General features: G+C 43.8%; 1 protein-coding gene across 1 annotated transcript; it reads left to right on the plus strand.

The window, feature by feature from the left end:
• Nucleotides 1-6: 6 nt before the first annotated feature.
• Nucleotides 7-18,263, plus strand: LOC146191441 (ER degradation-enhancing alpha-mannosidase-like protein 2). The gene is made up of 9 exons (XM_084601982.1): nucleotides 7-372; nucleotides 1,371-1,627; nucleotides 2,739-2,864; nucleotides 5,581-5,792; nucleotides 6,316-6,457; nucleotides 9,502-9,626; nucleotides 14,546-14,690; nucleotides 15,824-15,945; nucleotides 16,380-18,263. The coding sequence occupies exons 1-9, from the start codon at nucleotides 278-280 to the stop codon at nucleotides 17,994-17,996; spliced, it is 2,841 nt and encodes a 946-aa protein (XP_084458108.1). The 5' UTR covers nucleotides 7-277; the 3' UTR covers nucleotides 17,997-18,263.
• Nucleotides 18,264-20,173: the final 1,910 nt, after the last annotated feature.

The following is a 20,173-nucleotide window of genomic DNA, read 5'->3' on the forward strand; positions in this document are numbered from 1 at the left end:
ATATATAAAAAAATCGTCGCCGCACATCAACCCAGCCGCTGCCGACGCCGGTGGCGAAGATGCTACTTATGATTTTGTGATGGAAAGGAAGCAGACTTACTATCTATTATCGGTCGTCGAACCAAGTATATTTCTAGTCAGGGTTGGATGGCGCCAGTTAGAGCAGTGAAACGCTGCTAGAATTTAGTACGCAACCAAAAACCTAGTGGGTCGCGTCGAGTTTCGGGATTACACATGTGCCCCTGGAGAACGTTACCGGTGCTAAAGCATTCGTGTCATGGGTTCTTTAGTACACGTAATATTACTGTCATGCCTTATCATTCCATTTGCCTCTTGCGAAAAATTCAGCGACCAGAAGTTGAAAGTCTACAGGTAGATATGATTTTTTCTGTATATGCAGCCGCCTCTTTCTAATGTTTACGTAGCATAGTGTTTGTTGACATTAAACGTATTGTTTACATTGTTTAGTACATTTCACTGCGTGTCCCTGATTTTGCAACAAGGATACCGTGTATATTGAATTAGAAACAACATTTCTAATGTCGAATATTGCCTTTTCTAGGGTACGTGACGCTGCATTCGCCGTATTTGAGTTCTCAGTAGCACGCATTGCTTTTATCATATCTGCGTTGCAGTTTCATTTTTATCTCTGCTAACTGTTCACTTGCCTTTCCGTTTGAAGGCACACTTTCCTCCAGCCAAAGCCTTGCTCATGGGCATTCAGTGTATGCTGGTGCAAGAGCTCTTGAACTAAAAAGCGATATTTCCATCCCATGCACTGATTAAATTTGAGGGACGTTTTAAATCATAATTATGCTCGTGTCAATTCATTATTTTCTTTCTGAATGAATCCCATAGAAAATGCTTTAGACTGCGGTCGACAACGCGACATATTAAAAAAAAAATGAAATGACTATGTGCTGGGCAGTACATTAGCTCAGAATTCATATTGCTTTGATTATAATGCAATATCATACGAGCATGTCATCGCGTAAGTCATGGAATACAAGCTTGTTTGTAAAGTGTAAGGTTGCAGTTGTGCTTATGTTCTGTACACTGCGGTGACTAGGGGGAAGCTCGATTTGGTCACGTATGAAAGTCTTTGTTGATAACGTACAGTGTCAGGCGTCTTCATGCTACTAAATGAATGCTAATACTATTACAAAGTATGCAGCACTAGTCATTTACGGGCACTTTTTATATGTATTTTTGCCTTTTATTTCAAGTGGTTATAACTTTTTTTAATTTTTGAGGACGTAGTGCATACATATCCTACACCAACTTGTATATAAAATGTTTAATTTGTGCTTATTGATTTATGGTGTGCTTACTATATAATGACTGCAAATACTTTTGCAATGCTGTTGCAGAAATCGAGTGTTAGAAATGTTCCAGCATGCGTACGATGGCTACATGAAGCATGCCTACCCTTATGATGAGCTGCGGCCGTTGTCCTGTGATGGCGTGGACACTTGGGGCAGCTTCTCACTCACCCTCATCGATGCACTCGACACATTGGCTATAATGGGCAACTACACTGAGTTCCGAAAGGTGGCAGCGATGATTGCTGAAAACATCAATTTCAATATCAACATTAATGTCTCTGTTTTTGAGACAAACATAAGGGGTAAGTGTAGTGCACACATTTTTGCTGATCATTTTTCTTGCTCCTGCATAAGCACAGCTGGTAGGGTATTTGTTTATTTCTAAGATCCTTTATTTAGGTATTCCTTCATTTGTCTGTCAGACAGCATGATTGTAGATTGGAGCACCTTTGGGCAAGCTTCTTGTGCTGATAATTATGGCTACCTTGTATGCAGCCTGATTTCATGTTGGATATCGTACATACATTTTGATTAGGGATAAAATCGGGCATGCTTCTTTTTGCAATATAAAATAATAAAGGTGTGATGTCACTGTGGGCTTGAGCCACGACAATGCAATGATTTTGTCATATGACAATCCTAGTGCGATACTTAATGATGATTTTAAATTTTAATGGTGCATGAATAGCTTTGTCAACGGGCATTGTAGTGCAAGGTAGTCATTGCTTACACAATGTGGATTCAGACAGCAATTTTACAATCTCTTCACCTAAGTGAAGCCAAGACCAAGGAAAAAACTGTGGGCAACACAGGGGATCAAATTTTGCACTTCATGCATATCAGGCAGATGCTCGAATCACTTGTGGATCGCAGTAGTGCATTAGCTCATGTGTTAAGGGGGTTTTCCATGTTGATTTGGAGATTCAAATGGACAACCCTGGACAGCCACAGTAGTGTAAAATATGTCAAATTGAATAAAAAAACCAGTGCACTTTGCTGACCCTGTTGTCAGATCTACTAAACAGCAAAAATGGTGTGTAGAGACTGTGGTAGAGTAAATGAACTACTGCATCATCGTCCTTCGAAAGCCTGTACTGTTACTCTCATTTAATTCTTTCAGGACACAGCCATTAAAGAGTCGATGTCCTCTTTTGCTTCACTTCTTAGTTTGGACAGTTTGAGCGCTTTTAAAGTGTATTCGTTCTACTTAACCTCTCTTCAGTTTGTCGCTGATGTTATTGACATGTTTTACAGTTAGTGTCTTGTTGCCAATGCCTTTAAAGTGTTCAGGGCAACCAGAGTTCAGTTCTTTAAGTTTTCCCATTGTTCATCCCATACCAGTGAACATCATTGCTTTTTGTTGCCTCAGCCAGGTTCGCATCTCATGTTCACAAACACCTTTCCTTGTGGCAGTGGTTGGTGGCCTGCTTTCGGCCCACCTTTTATACCGGAGAGCTGGGATGGACCTTGAGCCTGGCTGGCCATGTTCGGGGCCCCTCCTGCGCCTTGCTGAAGATGTTGCGACACGGTTGCTTCCAGGTAGTGTGTCTACTTGTTGGAAGTCATTTGGCTCATCTGTTTTGCTTTATCTGAAAGGACTGTGAGTAAAATGAGTAGATATACCTCAAATAAATTGGTGATTTTGGGTCATTATCAGGTTGGTTGGTTGGTGTTACGGGTTTGTCCCAAAACGATTCAGGGTGTGAGGAGCGGCGTAGTGTAGGGCTCTCAAAATTTCGCCACCCAGACTTCTCTAACGTGTACTGACATCTCGGAATACATGGGAGCCTTGTTTTTCACCTCCATCAAAGAGCTCCACCCCTGCTGGGATTTGATCCCACGTTGTTGGGTTCAGTGGCCAAGCGTCGTAATCACTGAGCCATCGTGGCTGTGAGAATCAATATTAGTCCCTTGCACATCAAAGCTTTTTATATTTGAAGAGTGTTTACCTCTATATTGTCATTTGTGGCAGTTTGAGTGCGGCTGTTAGGCGAAACATTTTTATTTTTATTGATACTGTCAGCCGTAAGGCCGTTACAAGGTGAATACAAATACATGTAGTTAAGGAACACACAGCCACAAGTACAACCTTATACACTTCTAGAAAAATCAATTCAAAAATGACAAAACCGTCCCGCTTTGCAGATACAGGACTTTAGTACAACACTGGCGAAAAATATTCACTAAATAATTCGGCCTGCAAGCCACCAAAATCACAACAAGGGAAAAATATGAAAAACTAAAAGTGGTAGGGATATCTAGTCGGGTATGTGATTGTATAAGCATTTTTCAAATTGAAGCATGTTGTCTGTTTGCAGAAAGGCCTGAGGCAGGGGATTCCATTCTATTATTGCTCTGGGGAAAAAAGAATATTTAAAGCAGTTAACACGGGCATTCATAGGTGTAACCTGATAGCTGTGAGAGCTTCGCACAGGACGACAGGAACGCTGTTGCAAATAGGGGCTTGTGTTTATGCTGAAGTGATTATTATACAACAGATAAAGAAATTTTAGCCTGGTGATCTTTCGTCGTTTAGATAGCGGAGGAAGTTGTAATTCATGTAGCATGTCAGTCACAGAAACTGTGTATCTATATTTTGATAAAATGAATCTGGCCGCCCTTCTTTAAACCTTTTCAATCTTATCGATATGTTTTGACTGATAGGGATCCCATATGACGCTCGCGTATTCCAATGTCGGACGTACCAGCGCGAGATAGGCAGTCAGTTTTGCTTTTGTGGAAGCAAGCTTCAGTTTCCTTCTAATAAATCACAACTTATTTTCGGCTTTTGAACATATGTTATTAATGTGTGAATTCCAACTTAAGTTAGAGGATACGGTAACACCTAAATATTTAAAAGAGCTTACGCGTGTTATAAGTCTCCCCTCTATTTCATAACCAAATGAAAAAATATTTTTAGTTTTGTTAGTCACTGTAATATATGAAGTTTTTGTGTAATTAATTTTCATTTGGGAAGTTGTGCACCATTGATTAATAGAGTTCAAAGCCGAATTTAATGCCAGCTGGTCTTCTGGCTTTGAAATGACTGAGTAAATTAATCATCCGCAAACAGCCGGACTGTAATATGGGGAGGAATTGAGACTGCAATGTTTTTGACATAACATAAAAATAATATGGGTCCCAGCACAGACCCCTGAGGAACACCTGATGGCACACCCAGGATGTCAGATTTCGCGCTGTCTACCTCCACAAACTGGGTTCTGTTTGTGAGATAAGCTTTTATCCAGAAATGAGTCCAGAGCCACTGAAGCCATCAAACACTATGGAGATGTTTCATTTATGTTTCTGGTGCTGTTGATTAGAGGGAAAAATCGGTCGTATAATCGGTTTGAATAGGAGACAATGCTACAGAAAGTGCAAGAAGAAGACAACAGCATGTTGCAGGTTGTGCATTATATAGTGGTTTACAGTAGCAGCTTTTTTTTTTTTGCTAGGGCGCTCAGCTACTGCACCCAAGGATGCAGGATCAAATCCTGGCCACTGTGGCCGCTTTTCGATGGAGGCAAAATGCAAGGTGCCCACGTGCTGTGCAATGTCAGTGCATGGTAACCCCAGATGGTCGAACTTTCTAAAGCCCGTCACTGCGGCGTCTCTCACAGCCTGAGTCATTTTGGGATGGTAAACTGCATAAACCACACCAAACCAAACCATTTTTTGCTGAAAAGGTCTAGAAGGTCTATAGTTCAAATGGAACCCCCCCCCCCCCACTTACATCAGCTACCCCCTCCCCTCCTTTCAGTAGGGACCCCACATATCTGTCCCCTTACCTACTAGGCTGAAGTGGAATTAGAGTGAGAGTGAATATTAGGACATGCTAATATCAGTAAATTGACACTAAAGTTTTACTTCACTTGTGAAGCACTTGTGTGACAGGAACTTTTACTCAGTTTCTTAGGTGGCCTATCCAGAAGCAAAAATATTAGAAGGAACATTCATGCAGAGTGATGACTGTTTGTCTGTCAGCTGTATGTGTGAAGGAAGGTGGAAGAGATAGGGAAAAAAAAAGAAAACAGCACTTGGAGGTTTAATTGAACAATGGGTCAGATAATATGTGATGACTTGACTTCACACTGGTGACTGTGAGATTGGAGGGGCGAGACTGTGGGTTACATGATAATGACATTATTTGGTATAGATGATTCAGTGTTTATATAACAAGCATTTAGCAATGGGTTCGTAGGAAAAGGGCACGAAGTTTACATTGCAAAATGATTGGCATGTATTTTCTGCGCAGCGTTTGACACGAAGACAGGCATGCCATATGGCACAGTCAATTTGGTCAACGGAGTGCCGCCAGGAGAAACCAGCGTGACATGTACTGCTGGCGTTGGTACCTTCGTGGTCGAGTTTGCAGCACTGAGCCGACTGACGGGAAATCCGGTCTTTGAGCAAGTTGCCTTGCGAGCCCTGCGATCACTTTGGAAAACCCGCACATCCATAGGCCTGGTATCTTTCATTATTTTATGCTCTTTCATAGACCATGACTGTTTGACAAGCATCTACAAAAAATATAGAACATTTACTAGACAGCAAATGAGGTCCTAGTTTTAAATGGATGATTGCATACCAACTTATATGACTGCAGAAGGCATACGGTAGAAGGAGTCTTATAAAGTTGGAAGTGCAGATAAAGATGAGATGGCAGGGCTGAGCTGGACAAATGCTAATCGCAACTTAGGATTTATATCTGCACGGTTCCAAAGCGGCACTTGTCCTCTCCAATTGTATTGTTGTTTGTCCTTTCCTGTGTCCGTAATTTTGCAAAAAGCTATACCAGCTGGCTAACCAGTGAGGTTTGTGGAGAAAATTTTATTCAGCTACAAAATACATTCATGCTGTCAGAGTGATTTCGCTATGCCTTGGAGCTACTAATATTCCTTTATGTTTAAGGTTTCTGCACTGGTTTTAATAGCCTTGTCGCAGTGAATGATAGGAACAGGTAGAGAAAACGAGGCTGCTGCTGTTGCAGGTGGGAAACCATATTGATGTTCAGCTTGGAGTCTGGACAGCCACAGACTCGGGCATAGGAGCTGGTGTAGATTCCTACTATGAATACTTGGTGAAAGGAGCCATCATGCTTCAGATGCCTGAACTTATGCGCATGTTCAAAGGTGAGCACAACTTCTTTTCTTGGCAGGAGTTCTTAGGAGGCAGCCTTAAAGGGGCTCTGTAATGTTTTAAACATGGGCAGTTGTTCTGGTTTGATGGACTCATCATGCATTCTTGACAGTGGAGCAAAAAGAATTATTGAAGTCGATGCATGTAAATTAAAGTTGTTACTCTAGAAAGTTCAGAATAATAAAGATCAGACGAAAAACTTGTTCTACTAACCCAGTGTTGATAGTAGTAAAAAACTATTTAAAAAGTATCGAGTGCTACTAAGAACCGCACCTTGCTCCTAAGCAGCGGAAGCCTGCATGCAATCCGTCCTTTTTACAAGGCCGCTATGCACATGCCTTTCCCTTGGTAGAAAAGAAACGCCAGTCCCCGCTGTGCATGCGCAATTCTTGGCCTCTGCGATTGGCGCAGCCGGAGCTGGTCTTGGGAGCCGTGCGCAGTTCATATTTGTGGCAGGTGTATGCGACAGATGGCGGTAGCTGTCATGAACACATATCTACATTTCCCAGGTAGCTGCATCTCATAAGGATGTCTTCAACCATTAGCAAACCAATTTTTAACCACTCCCATAGGGCGCCACATTTTGTGAAAAAGGCTGATTGTTGCCTTGCCATGACTGGCCAGAACCATGCATTTTGACCGAAGCCGTCCTTACATATTATATGTATTTTTAGGCTACCTTGACGATGAGCGTTCCCTTATTGCCACTGCTTGAAGTGGCGCCGATGAACAGAGAGCCAAGCTAGCAAGCTAGTCCATCCAAATGACTTTGCTTCACCTGAGGCCAGTTGGCAACAACGATGCCCGCTCGCGTCTATGTCATGCCAAAAAAAAAGAGCATTCGGACAAAAAAACGATCTCGACAGTCTTGCTGGTGTCAAATTATGTCTGAAAAATACATAGAACTTTTGGGAACCATAGAGTCTGAAATATCGGCACATGAAAATGTACATGTGCCTATGGGGTGCATAGTGGTTCCTGAATGAAGTCCGAAATGCCAAGTGTCTGAATTATTGGAGTTCGAAAAAATGATTGGATACTGCATAGCGAATGTTCGCATAGTTGCCATAATGTAGCGGTCAGCTAGCAGATTATGTACTGCGCAATGCAGGCATGTAAGGCACATTAGCATATTATTCTCTCGTGCAGAGTGTATTGCCAAGTATTTTCGCAGCACGGCTGCTATGAACAACAAGCATTCTTGTAGGCTTAGCGGTGCAACCAGGAATTGGTTGGGACTTTTGCTCTGTACTTGTGTCTACAACCTACAAAGCATGCTGGCCTACAGGCCTAATACCTTCACATTCAGGCTGCACGCAGAGCCAACTGCAATAAATGTGTTAACACTAGAAGCCTTATTAGGAGAAAAAATGCCAGTGCTGACATGTGTTACGTTGTGACATGCCACCTGCTGCCTGATGCAGGTGTCATAGTGGAAGAGGAGAATCCGTTCCTTAACTCGTGAAGGAAAAAAGGGAGAGGGTGAAAAAGTAAAAACAAATGGCCGCCACAGGAAGAACCACTAAAAAAAACTGCTTTGTAAAATGAATAAAGGATTATGACTAGGACTGACTTTGCAGAAATAAAATTGTCGGGAATGGCTCAGCAGCTTACTTCGCAAAGAAATACGTGGTAGAGTTTACGGGGTGTCACAGCTAAATATAACCAGGTTAAGCATTTAAAAATTTTATGTGATGTCTTAGCCAGGACTCTTCAACTAAGGGTTGTTGAGTGTCGTGGGGGGGGAGACTCTGCAGCAAATTTTTTTTTTTTGCGCTTCAAAGTGAAAGAATTTGTAGATTAATTAGCTACATATTTCAATGTTGTATTGGGGAGCAAAGTGTCAAGTTTTAAAAGTGTCACTTCAAAAGTTGTAGATTGCCCGGAAAAACAGCTTGCTGTAACCTTTGCATCAAAGTTAGCCCAGCATTTTTTACTCAGCTTAAAAGAAATCTTTTACATGGCAAGCCGCTGGGTATCTTTCTCGCCCAAAGCACACACTAAGTGCCACTGGGGAGAGTGCTCCAGAGGGATTTAGATTTTTGTTACTCCGACGTGTCTTGGGATGCTAAAGTCGCACCATGGTCATGTGGAAGCTTTTGCTGTATAAGTTATCTTTTAAGACCCGTAATAAAAAACTACTTTGCGTAAATGGTAACTTGGTGAAAATGTTTCACTTATATGTTTCTCGAGACTGTCCGCAACTTTTGTATTGACACTTTGTTCCTGGTGCCAATAATTAAAATTTGGCTAATTAACCTTCAACGATGAAGAAAGTTTTGAAAATGCAAAAAATGCAAGACTAGGCATGGTTACTCTAAACAGCCCTCATTTGGTTTCACTAAGTTAAGGCACTCAGCCTTTTTTGACACTGACTTAGGGTGCCCGTTATAACTTGTAATAAAATATGAATAGTAGGTAAGAAGCAGTAGGGAAGCAATTAAAAGCAAGGATAAAATTTGATGCTAGCACATTGTAATTGCATAATGGTATTTAAGCACCTCGATAACTATTTATGGCAGCAGGCGTTATCAAAATTTGCGTAGGCATGAGTACCCTACTCAGTTAACTTCTCTCAATGTGTACCTTTTTTGGCTTTGATAAACAGAGTGTTAAGCTTCGGGCAAACAATAATTTTTGGTCTTTTTATTCCTCTGAGAAATAAATTTAACCTCTCAATTGGACTTGTTTCACTTTAGTATCTACTGAAACTTTTACTGATTGCGCAAAGAAAAGATAAAAGGGTAGTGCAAAAAAACTAGTGTAGTGTTATTGCATACCCACAATGAAAGTTTGTCATTAGCCTGCTTATTGATACGCTCCTCATCAACTAATGTTGGTTTCAATTCAGTTTGGTTTGATAGGCAAGCCAGCCACAATAACAGAATTTCAATGGGACAAGATGAACATATCATTTTTTTTTTTTAATTATCAATGTATCCTAAATATCCTGTAAGCTTGATCTTGTTTATATTGCTTGGCTGTTCATCTTGCCGTTGAGGTGTCCAATTAGCATATCATTTTTCTTTGGTTACAGAGTACGAGAAAACAATTCGTAAATATATGAAGCGGGATGACTGGTACTTCTGGGTTGAAAACTCCTCCGGTAAAGTCACTATGCCTGTGTTCCAGAGCCTTGAAGCATTTTGGCCAGGCCTCTTGGTTAGTATGGTTTGTGCAGCTCTGCTATTGAACATACTACAATCATTAATGTGTTCAGTTGATTCCTGCTTTTATTAACGACATGGTTTGTGCAGCTCTGCTATTGAACATACTACAATCATTAATGTGTTCAGTTGATTCCTGCTTTTATTAACGACATGGTTTGTGCAGCTCTGCTATTGAACATACTACAATCATTAATGTGTTCAGTTTGTTATGTATGCGCACAACTGCAACTCTGCTTCTCATCCTGTAGCGCCATCTCTACGTGGCCACCTCAATCCTAACAAGGCTCCAGACAGCGCCACCTACGTAACCGCGACCCAAGTTCAAATCCTGAATAAACCTTAGTTCCTTTTCTGTACACAACTGGGCTGGTCCGTGTCGTCAGTCTACCCGACATGAACCAACATAACATGGTGTCAGAATAACCTAGAACCCCGTAAATATGGCCAGTGTGTTTCTGCAACCACCTCCTCACTTCGAGCCCGGCGACAACCCGCACCAGGCATGGGAAGACTGGAAAGACGCCTACAACATCTACGAACTCGCATGTGAGTACGCCAGCAAGCCTCCCGCTACTCGCAAGGCCCTGCTCCTCCATGTTCTCGGGCCCCGCGGCCGCCGCGTCGCCCAGACATTCCCCCCTCAACCTCCGAGTGCCGACGGTGTGCAGACGCCGGATCAAGTTACGTACCTCCTCGAGCAGTTCGACGCTCTGTACAAGCCATACAAAAACGTAATACAGGCGTCGGCTGTCTTCAACAGCATGCAACAAAAAGCAAACCAACCGTTCGACGACTTTGTAACTGACCTCCGAAGTCAAGCAGAAAAATGCGACTTTGGAGAAAAAGCAGAGAGGCTCATAGGGGACCGCATCGTTGTCGGAATTAGAGACGCAGCATTGAGGGAGCGACTTTTTTGTGAACGGGACCTCACGCTTGACAAAATAATTACAACGTGCAAAGCAGCAGAGATTTCTAAGAAGCACCCTGCAAGAGCCTAAGCTTGAAGTGCAAGCCATAAACAATCAGAAAAGATGGAACTCGTCAAAACAACCAGCTTCGAGGACCCCGCATTCGATCCCGCAGCAGAAGCAGCAACGCAAATGCTCGCGCTGTGGAACAACGCACAAGCCGCGCGCCTGCCCCGCTTACGGTCACAGCTGTTACGCCTGCGGCAAATTCGGGCATTTTTCGAGCATGTGTAAACAACGCCAACGAGGCAGCAACTCAAGTCAGCGAATCGGGCTCCTTGAAGATCCTCGGCAGCAGGATCAACAACAAGAATTCTTTCTGGAGAGCCTCGATCTCCTCAACGTAAACAGTGCCTCAGAATGGTTCGAAACAGTCTGCGTGAATGGTCACAGCATCGGGTTCAAGTTGGACACCGGCTCCGACGTGAACATCATGCCCATGCATCAAATCAGAAACTGGCGTATGCAACCAGACATGAAGCCGACGCATGCACGAGTGACGACGTACAGCGGGCAGGAACTTCCTATATATGCTGAATGCCAACTGAAATGCTCAGCGGGCGAAAAATCCTGCATCTTGAATTTCCTCGTCGTCAAACAGCCGCTAAAGCCAATTTTAGGCGCCGACGCATGCAAGGCATTGCAGCTCATCAAAAGAGTACAGCCGCAGCGAACAACTGTAGCTGCATGCACAGCAACCCAGACCATAAGGAACGTGCTCGACGACTTTTCTGATGTATTTGAAGGCATTGGGAAATTGCCTGGGGTGTGCTCTATACAACTGAAAGGAGTGATTCCTACGGTGTCAGCTCCACGCCGAGTACCCTGCGCAATAGAGCACAAAGTGAAGGCCGAACTGCAACGGATGGAAGGGAACGGCATCATAATGAAGGTGACAGAGCCTTCCGAGTGGGTTCACCCAGTTGTCATTATTCACAAAAAAGATGGCAACGTAAGGCTGTGTTTGGACCCTCGCAACCTTAACGCAGCTGTGAAAAGACAGCACTATCAGGTTCCAGTCCCTGAAGAGTTGTTCGCAACGTTGAATGGTGTTAAGATTTTCTCTGTTCTCGATGCTAAAAGTGCATTCTACCAGCTGGTCTTAGACGAGCCAAGCTCGCGCTTGTGCACTTTCACGACGCCCTGGGGACGCTATCGTTTCCTTCGGGTTCCATTTGGCCTTGCAACAGCTCCTGAACTTTTCCAACAAGCCATAGACAGGGTGTTTGAGCAGCAACCAATTGTCAAGCCCTATTTTGACGACATCCTTGTGGCATCAAGAAACCTTGAAGAACATGCGGCCGACCTGAGACAGGTGCTGACCATCGCCAGAGCCAACAACCTGAAACTTAACAAGGAAAAGCTCCAGCTGGCTTTGACGTCCATTACATACCTTGGACACCAACTATCATCCCATGGGATTGCTCCAGACCCAGCAAAGGTGACAGCCATCGAGTCTATGCCACTGCCAACAAACAAGCAAGAACTGCAGAGATTTCTTGGAATGGTTACCTACTTGACGAAATTCATTGCCAACTTTTCGGAACTCACAAGCCCTCTTCGTGAACTACTGAAGACGGATGTTCACTGGCACTGGACGCAACAACATACCGACATCGTCAAGCTCGTGAAGTCAAGGTTGATTACGGCACCCGTTCTTCGCTATTTTGATCCATCAAAGCCCGTGACAATTTCTACGGACGCCAGCTCCTACGGAATGGGATCAGTCTTACTGCAAGAAGGCAGACCCGTGGCCTACGCTTCAGCAGCTCTCACAGCCACTCAGCAGCAGTATGCGCAAATCGAGAAAGAACTGCTAGCCGTCGTGTTTGCGTGTGAAAGATTTCATTACTACACGTTCGCACGAGAAGTGACCATACAGTCGGATCACAAACCTCTGATTGGCCTGCAGAATAAGGACCTGAACAAAATGTCACCCCGACTTCGAAGGCTACTACTGCGCCTCCAGCGGTACATCGTGACTCTGACTTACGTTCCGGGAAAACAACTAGCAGTTGCAGATGCCTTATCAAGAGCTCCCGATGGGTCAACAAGAATGGAAACAGCAGATCACGATCCCGGACTTGACGTTTCAAGTTTGGTTCAAGCAACTCCTAGCAGACTTCGCGAGATCGCTGAGGAGACATCACGAGATTCGACTCTTCAAACAGTAGCTAAATACATCAAAGAAGGATGGCCTCAAAAACTCGCACAGGTAGACAACAAAGTCAAACCATTCTACCATGTGAGAAGCGAGCTCTACACAACGGAAGGCTTCGTGTGCTACGGCCAACGCTTGGTTATACCAGCCGCATGCCAGGCAAATGTGCTTCGCACGCTCCACCAAGCACACCGCGGAATCGTTGCGTGCAAGGGTTTGGCAAGCCAGAGTGTGTATTGGCCAACTCTAAACCAGGACATCGAGACTTTGGTCAAGAGCTGTTACATATGTCAATCACATCAAATTGGCAATCCACACCAGCCTCTATTGGACCGAGCCCTTCCTGATCGACCTTGGCAACAACTCGCCATGGACTTCTTCCATCTGCAGGGAAAGACATACCTGCTGATTGTCGATTATTTTTTCAAGTATGTAGAGGTTCGGCAGATGAGAACAACCACAGCAAGTTCGCTGATACAGGTACTGAAGGAAACATTTGTCAGGTTTGGCATTCCTGTGACAATCGTATCTGATCAGGGACCACCCTTCGACAGCGACGAGCTTAGAAAGTTCTTCCGTGAGTGGGACGTGACACACCAGCCGTCTTCTCCCTTGTACCCCCGTAGCAATGGTCAAGCGGAAAGAACAATACAGACCATCAAGGCTATGATGACTAAAGCAGCCGAGGAAGGCAACGACCTAGCAGTAGTGCTCCTCAACTACCGCTCCACACCAATACCAGGAGCAAAATCACCGGCTGAGCTTCTGATGGGTAGAAAGCTTCGCACATTCCTACCAACACTACCAAGTGCCTTGAAACCAAGCTTTCCAACTGAGGCTCACCAGAATCTTCTGCAAGGAAGGCAGAAACAACAACACAAGCATGCTGACCTGCACACAAGAAACCTTCCTCCGCTTGTTCCTAGCCAACCCGTATGGCTCTGAAATAGCCGCAACTGGACAAAAGCCACCGTGGTAAATGTGGGCCCAGAGCCTAGAAGGTACGCCGTGAAAACAGACACCGGAGGCATTTTTGTCAGAAATCGAATCCACCTGCGACCTCGAACGGCGGAACGTCCTACTGCCCAAACTTCGCCGGAAGACTACGAGGTAATCGACTCAAGCACTCCTCAACAGAACCCAAAATATCCGGTCCTTCCTACCCAACCACTTCAAGTACCTTCTCGCCCACCTCATACTACTCGATCAGGAAGAAGGATCAAGCCTCCTGTACGTTATCCGAGCCCAATCAGTGACTTCAGATAACCAGGATATTCCGTGTGCAACCTTCTCAATTTTTGTTAAAGAAGGGCGTGTTATGTATGCGCACAACTGCAACTCTGCTTCTCATCCTGTAGCGCCATCTCTACGTGGCCGCCTCAATCCTAACAAGGCTCCAGACAGCGCCACCTACGTAACCGCGACCCAAGTTCAAATCCTGAATAAACCTTAGTTCCTTTTCTGTACACAACTGGGCTGGTCCGTGTCGTCAGTCTCTCCGACATGAACCAACATAACACAGTTGATTCCTGCTTTTATTGACGACAAATACTCTATGCTTTTTGCTACAACTTTTATCATGTGCATACTTCTTAGTCACAAAAAGACTTGAGCAACATAGGTTTTGCACTCTTTCAGCGATAAGATGTTTAGGAAGGCCCCAGTTTGGTGTAACTTAAGTAACTGATATGTACCCTTTAGTGGTCTTGGGGCCTATTTCTTTGTCATTTGTTGTTACTATACACATATCATTCAATTCTTCCTTACACCTTGTTAATGCAGAGCCTAATAGGGGACCTGGAAAATGCACGCAAGTCGCTGTATAACTACCATCAGGTCTGGAGAGAATATGGATTCACACCAGAGTTTTATGAAGTGGTGCATGGAAGAGCTCACCCAAAGAGAGATGGCTACCCTCTGAGACCAGGTGTGTTCTGACTTGGGTTCAGGTTTATATGCTTCATCTTAAGTTAGCACTCACCTCCTCAAGATGGCTGTACACCACTCTGTTTCACATTATCTCTTTCATTGTTCGTGCACTGTCAAAAGGTGGTGCAGCTGATATAGCCGTTACGAAAGCATCTACAGTTGAACCTCGATATAACGAACCTCAGTGTGATGAAGTTCGCAATGCAATGAACTTTTTTCATTGAAAAGGGCATTTTTTTTCCCTCAATTTAATGCAGTAGTTTTGTTCCAGAGTTTTGATACAGTGACCAACACAGGAAATTTTGGCAAACTCAACAACCTTTCTGTTCATAAAGTGGATTGTTTTGGTCACTTCCAATGCGATAGCTACCATCTTGACTACTGTGTGCCCAAGGATGTGGGATCGAATCCCGGCTGCAACGACTGCTTTTTGATGGAGGTGAAAAGCAAGGCTGCTATGTGACGTGCAATGTCAGTTGCACATTAAAGAACCCTAGGTGGCCGAAATTTTCTGAACCCTCTACTACGGCCTCTCTCATAGCCTGAGTTGCTTTAGGCCAACCCTTTAAACCAAACGAAACCAATCAAGCTGCTGGTTTTACTGAAAGAAGTATTCTTAAAGTCTTTCTGAGAATCACTATGTGCTTATAGGGCACTGACCAACACAGTAAATCAGTTTACTTTTCTCAAAGCAATTTTGTTGAAGGAGAATAATGATAATAATAATAATTGGTTCACAGGAAGGAAAGGCTCAGTATCTGTCACACTTGTTTCTGTGGACACCTGAACCGTGCTATGGGAAGGGAGGAAGCTGGGAGTGAAAGTGGAAAGTAAGAAAGGGGAGCCATAGTGGAGGTCTGTGGAGTAGTTTCGGCCAGCACGCGCTTCGATAGATGTCCTAAACCACGAACATTAAGATTGTAAGTTTGCTTTCTGGCTCTAAATACCCCCTTCTTTAGGGCAATAACAGGCAATGCAAGAATGAAGTGTGTAACTGCTAAAAGTGAGCATTTCTAAGCTGCCTTTTGTTCCCTATGCCTTGGAGCTATATAAAGTGGTGTTTTACATACATTCCTCACTTATGTCTTGTCTCAATGATTCGAGCATTCTTTCTCCCAATTTCTCTTTTAGAACTGGTTGAGAGCTTGGTGTATCTGTATCAAGCCACTAAAGATCCTCACTTCCTTGAGATTGGTGTTGATATCCTGGAATCAATAATGCACAGTGCCAAGACTGAGTGTGGCTATGCTACTGTGAGTTCCTTCTTTTGTATTGTCTTTCAGCAAGGAATGACATGTTTCGGCATGGTAAATGTTCACAGTTATTGTTCCCTTCTGGCACACTTCAGTGCACGCAGTCCTGTTTCAGAGAGGTCGTCCTGTTTTTTTTTGTGCCATTAGCATTTGTGGCACATAAGTAGGTTATTCCTTTTCACCTGCTTGATAGTGCAACTCTTTGAAGTGCATGCATGTAGCAGGCTCAACTGTACCAGTTCATTTCCCGTTTTCTTTGCTCTTTATAATAACTTTTTTAAGCTGCACACTGAAAGCATCTTTGACAAGCCATTTTTTTTTTTTTTTTTTTTTGAACTGCACGGCTCACATTACAAGAATTTAATTTTTGCTTTTGAGTCGAATTTAAGAAACTAGGGCAGACCAAAATAACACCAACATTGTGTTTATTTCAGATAAAAAAGGTGGGGGACCACACTCTTGAAGACCGGATGGAGTCTTTCTTTCTTGCTGAAACGACCAAGTACCTCTACCTTCTTTTCACTCCCGACCACTTCATCCACAACAATGGCAGCTCTGCAAGCATCATACAGACATCCTCGGGAAAATGTGTCATCGACACAGGGGCCTATGTGTTCAACACCGAGGCCCACCCCATCGATGTGGCAGCTGTTCATTGTTGCAGTGCTGAGAAAGCGGCAGAGGATCGAGCTCTTCAGAACTTTGCGGAGGAGCTTGACCTGAGCAAACTGATCATTGATGAGCAAAGAGATGAGTTTGTCAGGCTTTTGCGGCCAAGAGAAGGCAATAAAGACAGCGCTGGCTTAGGTGTCTCCCAAAATTCTCAGTGTACTGGGCAAAAAACAAAGGAAGACTTGTCCCCACCTGCCTCAACGCCATCCCTAAAATTACCAGCTCGGGACCCAATACTGGATTTTAGTGGGCTACTATCTTCCAAAAGTGCAGCAAAAGGCCTGATGGAGCGAACTGAAAGTGAAGAAGAGGACGAGGAACAAGAAGAGAGGTCTTATGATGATGACGACAGTGCCCACACTCTTTTCGGTTTTTCGAATGCAAATAAGGAAGACAGTGATGAACCACCGGATTGGGAAACAAACAGTGCTGAAGATGAAGCAAGGCAGCCGAGCAATGATAGCTACGAAACAACTGTTAAAGATGGGGAAGGCAGGGTGGCAAAAGCTAGAGAAAATCACAATGAAAATGGTTTTGATGACAACGCGAATAACTTTGGCCATGATGCGCTTGTAGAGACCATTTCTTCTGGGGATCCCAGTTCGTCCAAAGAAAAGAACGAATTGCAGCCGCAGTCTTCAGAAAATGAGGGTTCAATGGAAGCTCAGGTTAGTAATGCTTTCGAAGAGAGCACTGGAGGCATTTTATTAGATGAAAACGAATTTGATGATGAAATGGAGGACTACAATTCGCGCCATAGTTTTGATGTTGAAAACGGCAGTGAAAATGAAGACCACGAAGAGATTGTTGAACATGTTCAAGGTGACGCTTTTGGTGCACAAAGCCCCATCAACCAGTCCCAACTAGGACTTCAGGCAAGTGCTCCTTCCTCGCACTTAACAGGTGATGGAACAGCGTCAGATCCTGTTGAGTCTGCTGGTACAAAAGATGGCACTACAGCGTCGAAGTGGGATGACCACAGTACAGACAGTGACAACTCTAGTGAGGCAGATCATGTCAAACGTGCAAGTTCAGACTTTGATACGCAAACTAATGTGTCTTTGAAGGCAAATGTAGGCTGGAAATCAGAAGTGAAAGAAGTTGAACTTACTTCTACTGAAGAGGAGGTGATCTTTAGCAATGCCAATTTCAATGAAAGCAGAGACCGTAGCATTGAAGCTGGAAGCACACAACCTTCAAGTCTCCAAGAGCAAGCTGCTCAAGTATCGGATGAAAAAGGGGCTGTCAGTGGAGAAGATACTGCCGAGTGCATTAAAGAGCCAGCAAAAGAACCAAATGGATGGCTTATGCTTATGTGCCCTTCACAACCATTTACTTCACGCCTTGCATTTAGGGGCGAGATGTTTAATGTTGACTAGATTGTTAGTTTTAATGCATTTGCTGGCAAGCTGTGCTGTCAAACACAACATGCTTACATAGACTTACTGGTGTATGTGGCATTTCACGTTTCAGGAGCATTGAAAAAAATATTAAAATTATGAGATCATATACATTTTCAGTAGCGTTACTTGATTGCAGATGTGTTTATTTTTATGATGTATGTCACTGGTTGGAAATAACCAATGTTGAAGCTTATCTGCTTGAATGAAACTGATTTGAATAAAGAACTTGATTATTTTATTATACTTTTAGCCTGGTTCATCATTATCCATTTTAGTGTATTGGTGAAGAATAGGATGAGCTTGATCTGCATGGGGGGGTACTGGCATGGGTGCCAGTTTCAAATTAGAGCTCAAAATGGTGCATGGAAGATCTTGACGTGTAGTGTCAGCAGGAAAGACCAGCTGGATTGGTATATTGCAATTTTGGTTCATGGCTACATGTGCAGCATCCTTCTTGATCACTAAAAGGCAGCTCTGCAGCCAGCGCATTGGTATTTGGTTCATTCCGAGTAATTGCACCTTGCTTTGTATGACATACTTAAACATTTGAGGAAATGCTGAAAGTTTCGTCATTCCTGTCTACTTGTACAGGCTGGAGAAACAGACCAACATTGCTTGACATCATGGTACACGATTGTGCTAAATTCTAGTGTGCTAAGATGTGGCCGAACTCGTTTGTATTGAAGGAAAATATCGTTCTGTAGTTTAGTTCCATGCATGGAGGCAGTAAAGTTAATAATAGTAGCTTCCTCAGTTCATCTTAATGGATGCCTACATTCATGTGAGCAAAAAAGACAAAAGGGCGCAACTACCTGTATTTCAGTACCCCGTGCACGTCTGCTATTTTATTAGCACTATTGCATGGAAACGTTTTGCATAAAAAAAAAAGAGCTACTTATGAGGTAGTGTTTTGCAATGGGCACCACAACATGTAACATGATAGTTTTGCCTGTTACTAGGGTTTAAATCGAACCCCAGTATTTTCGGCCTGCTGAAAGGCTTTTAAATTCGTGTTGTTCAAAAAGTGAAAATGAATATTAGATCAAATCTTTTTATGGAGCAGTACTTGCAGTCTACAGTACCCATTTGAGCTGCTGCCTACCAACGAAAGTTACTTGTGTACCTTCTTCAGCAAAGAAAGCTGGCACGTACAGGTGTTGCCAAAATATTATGGAGTACGATTCAGCTGCATGAAATTTTCTCTCATTTCGTAGGAAAGATGTGATGGTTACTTGGGTTCATACAAGAACGTACCAACGGCATGCGCTAACATATATATAAAGTGTCTAATATTCGCTAGGTTGCACGTGACAAAAGTTTTTATTGTGGAGATGTGCTCCATGTTATGGCCAGTACTGTGTGCGTAACTGGCAGTTTGATTGCAGAACATTTATTTCCTCAGAGAAGGCAGAATGCAGATGATCCATGCTAGGTGGCTATCAGTCCACGGCTGACAGCGACCTGAATAGCCTATTCAATCACCCGGATTTGGACTTCCAGGTCTGAGCTCCCATTGCTCGAGAGTAGGTAGGTGTATTATGAGAGTAGGTACATGTATTGAGTTTCCGGTGCGGCTCCTCTTTACATTTCCACAATATGTGACCATAAGTGGCTATTTCACCACATAGTATACAATCCGGGTCGTAATTAACCAGCCAAAAGACGAGACACAGCAAAGAGGAGGACAGGACAAGGCTGGGTCCTGTCCTCCTCTTTGCTGTGTCTCGTCTTTTGGCTGGTTAAGTATGAACCCATACCAACGTGCCCAGTCGTCAACCGGGTCGTAATCACTGGAGTAGAATTCTGACAACAGGTAAGGAGTCTTGAAGGATCGCGTCTGGAGTCTCCTCCAGGTGGTCTCCTGCTCCTTATCTAAGGCTTTGTCTAAAGTGGGGAATATCCTCCTTTCAAGTTTAACATGAATAGCAATATCGTGAGGTGATGCTATGCCGTCCTTCGAGAAGCTCTCAGCGACTGCCGCGTCCCCTGCTCGGCTGACAAATTCTCGATTGTAACATTTATTTCGTCAGAAAAGGCACGATGCAGATGGTCTGTTCTAGGTGGCTATCAGTCCACGGCTGACAGCGACCTGAGTAGCCCAATCAGTGACCCGTGTTTGAACTCCCAGGTCTGAGCTGACCAACATGGCCTCC

Source organism: Amblyomma maculatum, chromosome 4 (assembly GCF_055883805.1).
Source record: "Amblyomma maculatum isolate TAMU_Amacu chromosome 4, ASM5588380v1, whole genome shotgun sequence".
Lineage (NCBI taxonomy): Eukaryota > Metazoa > Arthropoda > Arachnida > Ixodida > Ixodidae > Amblyomma > Amblyomma maculatum.